The sequence below is a fragment of the Carassius carassius genome, chromosome 38, assembly GCF_963082965.1.
Source record: "Carassius carassius chromosome 38, fCarCar2.1, whole genome shotgun sequence".
Lineage (NCBI taxonomy): Eukaryota > Metazoa > Chordata > Actinopteri > Cypriniformes > Cyprinidae > Carassius > Carassius carassius.
In genome coordinates, this window is record NC_081792.1 from 29,340,424 (window position 1) to 29,349,231 (window position 8,808).

General features: G+C 37.8%; 1 protein-coding gene across 4 annotated transcripts; it reads right to left on the reverse strand.

Annotated features, from left to right (window-relative positions):
• Positions 1-2,273: 2,273 nt before the first annotated feature.
• On the reverse strand, positions 2,274-5,867 carry LOC132119748 (E3 ubiquitin-protein ligase TRIM39-like). Of its 4 annotated transcripts, none has more exons than XM_059529977.1 (9): positions 5,715-5,845; positions 5,258-5,280; positions 5,071-5,154; positions 4,146-4,699; positions 3,938-4,033; positions 3,351-3,584; positions 3,133-3,271; positions 3,005-3,031; positions 2,274-2,868 (listed from the first exon to the last, which is right to left on the reverse strand). In XM_059529977.1, exons 3-9 carry the CDS (start codon positions 5,132-5,134, stop codon positions 2,321-2,323), a joined length of 1,662 nt encoding a protein of 553 aa, XP_059385960.1. In that variant the 5' UTR covers positions 5,135-5,154; positions 5,258-5,280; positions 5,715-5,845; the 3' UTR covers positions 2,274-2,320. The 4 variants fall into 4 exon arrangements, with proteins under 4 accessions (XP_059385960.1, XP_059385958.1, XP_059385959.1 ...); XM_059529975.1 differs by having other exon boundaries at positions 3,005-3,040; positions 5,715-5,844; XM_059529976.1 differs by lacking the exon at positions 5,258-5,280 and having other exon boundaries at positions 3,005-3,040; positions 5,715-5,867.
• Between the last annotated feature and the right edge of the window lie 2,941 nt (positions 5,868-8,808).

Consider the following 8,808-nt stretch of genomic DNA (forward strand, 5'->3'; position numbering starts at 1 on the left):
AGTCAGTATACCAGAAAGACAAACTGAAAAGGAAAACCATCTTCATCTAAGTTCTAAACCTTAGTTTTATAATGTTTTAATGTTGTTTTAGTTGTTGTAATATCTTTATTTGTCCCTTTACAGGCCATTTATGCAGTATCAGACATCACCAACATACAAATTTATAAAAAAACAACACCACAATAATCAACCATAAACAACCTCGAGCATTTACAGAACAGTACACAGTTCTTCGTACACTATTTAAAAAACCAGTGTACACCTTTATGTTTCAGATAAGTATTTACACTCAAGACTGCATATGAAACAATAGACCCAGAAGCTTTCACAGTCCTCCACTTGGGCGCTCTGCATCACCTGCCTGAGGGGAGCAGATCCAAATCTAAATACAAAGTGTGGGATGAATCACCCAAGATAGACAAAGACTTCCTGAGAACTTTCCTCTCACACAGAGCAGGCAAACCCAGCTGTACTCAGCCTGTGAACTTTGACCCTAAATTAACAATGCTCTGCAGCTGGGATCTACTTTTAACATTGAATCCATAAAACCAACAGATCATAGCAATAGCAAAAGTTAAACAGTTTCAATAAAAAGTTATATATATATATAATAATATGAATATATGATGCTTTCTTTTGAGTTATTTTTGTTTCATGAGTAGCCTATAAAACTTTGCTTAAATAATTAAAAGATTAATAATACAATTTTGTTTTTCAGAAAAATATGGGATTTGAATAACGTTAAGTGTTTTAGGCGAATTCACAGAAAACTTTCACTTTTTCTTCATTAAGGGCAGAAATGTTCAGTGTTATGAACACCAAATAAATAACATCAGCGGAAATGAACATATAAAATGAATGAGCACACAAAAAAGTAAGGTCACAAATGATAAATTTGCATTTATTTAAAATATGCTAATTATACAATCACAAGGTCACAAACAATCATTTTTAGTCAGCTTTACTCATTATGTTGTTTTAATCATTGTGACTCTCTTCTTTTACTTTTCTGAACTATTTGTTTTTGTTGATGTTTTTTATAAATAGTTACACATTCATGTGTAATTTACACATAACTTACATTAAACCATTTTTAATATATAATTTTCTCTCCTCAGAGCATCCAGTATAACTTACATGAGTTCTCTTAAAATCTCGAAGGGTTCACAGAGCAGCACGATGTAAGTATTTATTTATTTGACATTGAAATAACTGAAATGTTTTTCTGTTCTTTTTTTCTTTTATTATCTTCTGAGAAATCCTAGCCTTGCCGAACCTGTTACATGATGATCCTGCTGTGCTGGACTTTATATGATAAATGAGGTAAGTCTGAGTTTGTGCACGTGTGTATACATATATATAGTGTACACACACACATTACATACACTGTGTGTGTGTTATTGTAATAGACATTGTGCATTTAATTACTCCACAACCATTAATCAATTCACTAATATGACAAAAAATAGTCTTGAGCTTTGCTGACACCTATAGGACAAAGTTAGGTACTGCACCTAAACAAATCCTGAAAGCGCATTTTTGAAGATATCACTTTAAGATAAGTTTAACATGTTTTATAAAATGTGTTTGTATAAAAATTTTGTCATAAACTAAAACCTCTATAAGATTTCTATTTCACTTTAACTTTTTTTCAACTCAACAATGAACTGCCAAGGTTGTTCCTTAAAATGAGGCCAAACTTATTTCTGTGCTCCAAAACTTCCAATTTTTAATGAAAGCTTTAATTTGACTGACATTTTTGTCCTCTAAATACCTCCAAAAACAGCGACCAGAAATGTAAAGAAACAAAGTTGATTCTCAGGTTTTCCTAACAAGCAAACATTTTTTGTAAAATAACCCCAAAAACCACGAATGATGATTTTTTTTTTTTAATGTGACTTAACAAAAAAAGAAGCCCAAAGTTGTGTAAAATACATGGTAAACATTTGTCGTTTTGTATAATTTTAATGAAGTGATAAAGACCTGGATAAAATCTGTCGTATGTTTTATTGGCATATATATATATTATGTGATATTTATTGTGTATTGTGTTCTGCTGTCTCACTCCTTATAACAGAAAGATCACAGCCATCTCAGTTCTACAGACATTATCAGAGTTTTGTGTTTTTTTTGGCAATTTCACTTTGTCAGCAAGAAAAATGTCAGAAATATTTATGAAAAGTTTAACAAAAATTCATTTACTGAACAAACATTATATTTACATCAAAAATATGTGATAAAATCATTAAGATTTAAAAACTGAAAAACAAATGATAATAGCATTCATTATTTTAATCTTGCATTTGATAATTGAGTAAATTCATTTATTATAACTGACAGGTGTGATGATCAGTGGGCTTGAGTTTTTACCTCCATCATTAAGGCATGGGCTAAAAAATGGATAGAGTTTTTCAGTGAAAGACTGAGCAGTGAAAGAGTAGATATGAGAGCTGGACTCCACATCATAAAAGGAGACCAGACCCTCCTCATAATCCACAAACACACCGACCCGCTGCGGCTTCACTCTCAGAGACAGAGAGACAGAAGGACCAGCACCGGCTTTATATTCATCTCCATTCCTCAGAAACACAGTCCACTGACCATCACTGGGACTCACTGTGATCTGTCCCTTCCTGTTAATGGATTCTCTGGCCACTCCTAAATCCCATTCAGTCTTTTCCTTCACCTGCACCTCAAAATAAAATCTCCCTGAGGAGAATCCCTCCTTTCCCACGACAATTAGATATCTATCAAATCTCTCTGGTTTGTCTGGGAGTTTCTGTGTAATGTCTCCATGTCTCACTTGTTTTCCATCATCAGACAGAATGAGATTAGGATGAGCTGTATCAGGATCCAGAGTCACATCCACTGAGAAAACAGAGAATACAGATATTCTGTGATGCTGATGTTTTTAGTTAACCCAGTGTTTAATCAGATTGTAGTGCAGTAATGAAGCAGTGAGTGTATGAATGTAAACTAGTGTAGTGCAGACAGCACACTGTACCTGCATACTGCTGCATCCACTTCAGCTCTGTAGAGACTAATGACAAGAAAACAATCAGATCTGAAGCTTATATTTAAAGAACAGAGCACACTATCATGTTTCTATCTGATAAGTGTGTATTGATGTACCAGTTAGTGTGAGTTTCTCATCTATAGTGTCCTTCAGTTGAGTCAGAGCTCTCCTCAGAGTCTCCAGACTCTCATGAGTCTTCATACTGATCTCAGGCCAGTTCCTGGTGTTTCTAGAGCTGCACAGGGATGAGTGAATCTACAGCAGGAGAGAGGAGAAATCCTTCAGCATGTCATATCCTGCATTATGATTGATCAGAGAGATCATGTTGACTGACCTGTAGGAGGTGGAGGTGATCTTCAGTGTGTGAGAGCTGCTCCAGCTCAGTGTTTCTCATCTTTAGCTCAGTGATCTCCTGCTCCAGCTCTTCAATCAGCTCTTGCTCCTGTTTCTCTGCTGCTTTCTGCTGCTCCTCCATCATCTCCAGCAGTTCAGTCTGATGTCTCTCAATGGAGCGGATGAGATCAGTGAAGAGCTCCACACGGACTGCTTTCTCCTTCTCTGTGTTTCTCTGCTCAACCAGGACAGGCAACAGATTATTAGCAGTGTTTGCTAACAGAAGAATCTGTGTAACTATTGCTCATACAGTTTTATTCACACACACAGGCTACATGTGTTTTCAGAATCCCTCAAATGAAGTATTAAACTTCACTCTGCACCCTGGACGAGAGCAGAACAAGCCCTGGACATTTTAGTTCTTGTTTTATTGGCTGTTGCTGTATATTTGAGTCTGATAGTCATCCGTCATTCGTTTGATTGTTTGTTTATTTTGTTATTGTCATGTCTTGTCAATGTTTCTAAACATTGAAGTTTGTTGAAATGGTAAATATTTACATTTATTTTATTCTATTATTTTAAACTCACTTTTCTGACTTCTGCTGAGTGTTTGATGTCTTGAATCTTCTTGAATCTGTTCTGGATCATCAGCTGCACGTCTTTCTGTGTCTTCATCAGTTCAGTCTATAGAGAGAACAACACAGACACATTTATCATAACACAGATTAAACTCACAACATGAAATAAAATCTGATTCCTCATGATATCAGTCCTTTAAAAGAATAATAACGTCTACCTTCTTCTCTTGACTCTCCTCTTCTATAGGAACAGTGTTGTGGTTCTTGTGGTCTGTCTCGGTGCAGATTGAACACACACATGTCTGATCATCTCTACAGAACAGATCCAGAGGTCTCTCGTGTTTCTGACATATATAGTCCTTCAGATTACTCACAGGATCCATCAGTTTGTGTTTCTTCAAACCTGTTACTCTCAAATGAGGCTCCAGGTGAGTTTCACAGTAAGAGCTCTGACACACCAGACACGACTTCAGCGCTTTCAGCTTTCTTTCCTCACAGAAGTCACACACAACTTCAGTTGTTTTCTCAGGACTTTTCTTCTTACAGTGATCTACGAGCTCTCGGAGTGTGGTATTAATCTTGAGATCAGGTCTTTGCTTGAATGTTTCTTTACAGTATGGACAGCTGCAGGTCTGGCTGTTGTCCCAGCACTTATTCAGACAGATCTTGCAGAAGTTGTGTCCACATGGAGTCGTGACTGGATCAGTGAACACATCCAGACATACAGAGCACTGAATCTCCTCAGACAGTGAACTCATGGAGGATGACATTGCTGGAAAGAGACATTATTTAGGATTAGTGTGAACTCCTTCAATACTGTTTATGAAGAATCCCATGATGCACCTCATGAAGCTGGTTGAATGTAAAGAGTGTTTAGAGACAAAGAGTGCTGAAGAAACTCAAATATAAAGAGATCATGTACAGTCAGCTGGTTATTATTGTAAAATGAACCCAGACAAGCTGATCAGAACCTAAATGTGAAGCTCATTACATAACCACTTACCTAATTAAATAAATATATGTACAAGAATTATTCTTGTTAAACTGAAATTATTTGATCTGCTTTACATTCCTGAACAGTACATATTTAATATTATAAAAGAAAAGTCAAAGTCAAAGTGTTTTTCTGGGTTATTGACTCACATGGATATTCATGTTCAAAACTCTGTCTCCTGGTTTTTCTCGCTGTTAGTGAAGATTCTGCCATTGTTCTTTCCCTCTTAAAGCCTTTTAAAGAAAAATGATAGTTTAACTGGTTAAAATGTGAGAACTGATAGTGATGGAAACACAATCATTCGTTTGAAACAAAGTGAGAGACTCGTAAACTTACTGAGCAATCTGAACTATGACCTGCTGTTTAAAGAAAGTACAAAGTACAAGCTTTATATTTTCATATATAACATATATATCTCCTTATCCAAAATTAGATTAATCTTTCCCCAAAATATATTATATGATCATAAGTTATTGTGTAATGTAAAAGTGATTTTCAGCTGCAGTGAAGCAGGTTTGTGTTCAGTTTGTCTGCAGGTCATTTACTTATCTGTTTGTCTTTATGTCGCGTGACAAAATGACAGAAACACCAAACTTTGTTCAATCTAATGACATACTGTTAATACAATTCTGATATAATTTCAGTGCATTAAACAACTAAAGTATCTGAGTATTTGACACAATTAAACCTGCTTCTGTTCAACTCATTCCAGTCGGACATAAACCCTACTAAACCAGACCACTGCCATTAGAAACCTGTTCAGGACAATCTCTCTTATATTTCTATCACTCACCTGTGAGTATCAGATGTGTTCACAAGGGTCTCTGAACGACTCAATATTCAGTTGTTTAAAGAGTTCGATGGTTTCTGGCGTCCATGTTGTTGATCAAGTTAGTTTCACTTTCTCGGAGTCTCTCACTGAACTACAGTGATGTCAGAGCTGTTCAGGGTGTATTCTATGGAAAGCCAAATGGGTCAGAATTCACGTGCTTTTCACCACCGTATCAATATTAAAACACCGTTTTCATAACGCCGTCAAATAAGTTACGCAAGATGCCACCATATGGCGTTCGGATGAGCTCATTAATATGACGTTATAACATGCACTTATGAGGTGTGATTTATTTGAGGTGTAATTTGTGATTTTTTTTTTTTACTTTATGCGTCTGAATAATGTACGTGTGGATAAACGTCTGGATAATGTACGCGTGGATAAGCATACTTGTGAATAAGTGCATACATAATAATTTGGTTTTGTCCTATTTTGCCCCAAGCAAGGCTTTAAGGTTGTAATGATCATGATAACAGTACCTAAAGTACACATCTGTCTCCCCAGTGGCATAGTCTTGGTGTGCAGGATATGCAGGTGCATGTGGGCCCGGGCAGTTTGGAGGCATGCCGAGCTGGGGGGAACTTCTAATTAAAACAAGGGAACCAATAAAGCCCTGCATGGGCCCGGCCCTTGTTCAATATCTTATGATCACACTTAACACCGGAGTACCACAGGGCTGTGTGCTGAGCCCATTCCTCTACTCCCTCTACACCCATGACTGCAAGCCTGTGTATGGATCCAACTCCATCATCAAGTTTGCAGATGACACCACGGTGATTGGCCTCATCAGAGACAATGATGAGATGTCTACAGGGAGGAGGTACAGCACCTGGCCACATGCTGCGCTGACAATAACCTGCTCCTCAACAACAGCAAGACAAAGGAGCTCATTGTGGACTTCAGGAAGAAGAAAGGAAGCATGCACGACCCCATCCACACTAACGGGATGGCTGTTGAATGTGTCTCCAGCTTCAAGTTCCTGGGAACCACCATCTCGGAGGAGTTGTTCTGGACCACAAACACCTCCAGCCTGGTCAAGAAAGCTCACCAGCACCTCTTCTTCCTCAGGACACTGATGAAGAACCATCTGTCTTCAGCCATCCTGGTGAACTTCTATCAGTGTGCGATCGAGAGCATCCTGACCAGTTGCATCACAGTCTGGTATGGGAACTGCTTAGTTGATGACCACAAGGCACTGCAGAGGTTGGTGAAAACTGCCAAACGCATCACAGAGACAACACTTCCTGCTATTGAGGACATCCAGAGGAAACACTGTTTACGTCGAGCTCGCAGCATTCTGAAGGACTCCTCTCACCCTGACCACAGACTGTTTAACCTCTTGCTCTCCGGGAGGTGCTTCAGAAGCCTCTGTTCAAGGACCAGCAGATTCAGGAACAGCTTTTTCCCTACAGCTGTCTTCTTGCTGAACTCTGCCCTCTGACCCCCCCCCCCCCCCCCCCCACACACACACACACACAGAGACTCCTCACCCTTCCTCATCACTACATCTGATTTACAAAAAAAACAACAACAACAGTAAACTTGTTATTACTTGCACTACTGTCTGTTCATCGAGAACACTGAAATATTTTCCATGCACTTTACTGTCCATTGCACTAGTGTAAATGATGTTCATATGTTCATAGTTTCTGGCTATAGTGTATATACACTTTTACATAATCCATCTGTATAGTATGTTCATAGTACACCTATCTGTATATCATGCTGATAGTATTTCAAATCTGTAAATTATGTCCATAATACTGCCTTATTTGTATATTTATTGTACATTTGCAACATACTGTAGACACTGTATATTCTGTACTCACTGTATATTCACAAGTCTGATCTAATCTAATATTTATTTTTGTTTCTTGATTAAGTTAATTTAGAAAAATGTTTGTAACATTTTGTGTTTGGTAAATTCTAGTTTTTGTTTATTAAAGGAACGAGTAAACGGCAGACAGTGAGTTGAGCATTATGTTTGATCAATCGTATATTCTTCTCAAACCAACACGACTTAATACAGACATAATACACAGTTCATGCATTTCACAGCATTCATTTAAACATTTAACCTAGATAAATGAGCGCTGTTAAGTGCATATACAATCCTTTGTTCGGAGAGTGAGAGCTTTGCAGGACATGGAGGCGTCAGCTTGCTTTTAAAAAAAAATTATTTTAATGGCAGTAAAAACGTAAAAATACGCCGTCATTTTTACTCATAAAGGTAAGAGTATGCATCATTCGGAACTGCAAATGGTCTACTTGTATTTGTGTGCACTCACAATATCAACTAAACCTTATGCTTTTTGTAAAATAAGGAAAACAAACAGGCCCGGGTTTCCATATAACGATTGGTCTTATTGCTTAAGAGCATTTTCTACGAGTAATTTTACAATAATTTGTTATTGTTTCACGTGCTTTTCGCAAAAATGCACTTAACACAGTCGCATGTAGCTGTGCTTTAAGTGCTGCTTAGGAGTCGCTGTCCGTTTGTCAAGTGCTGAAATGTCACATTATAGAATGACTCTTAATTGTAGTACACGATCGTTTATTGACATTAACCTGCGTTCCAGACAGACAACTTGGATATAATAACTATAATACAATACTATTATATTATAGTCTATAATATTATACTTTACATAATAATATATAATAAACTTTAATTGTTAAACTTTATATGTTAGCCTGAATACACTGTAAGTCGCTTTGGATAAAAGTATAGAGAGAGAGAGAGAGAGAGACAGAGAGAGAGAGGGGGAGAGGGAGAGAGAGAGGGAGAGAGAGAGACAGAGAGAGAGAGAGAGAGAGACAGAGAGAGAGAGAGAGAGAGACAGAGAGAGAGAGGGGGAGAGAGAGAGAGAGAGAGAGAGAGGGAGAGAGAGAGAGAGACAGAGAGAGAGAGAGAGGGAGAGAGAGAGAGAGACAGAGAGAGAGACAGAGAGAGAGAGAGGGAGAGAGAGAGAGAGAGAGAGAGAGAGAGAGAGAGAGAGAGAGACAGAGAGAGAGAGAGAGAGGGAGAGAGGGAGAGAGAGAGAGAGAGAGAGAA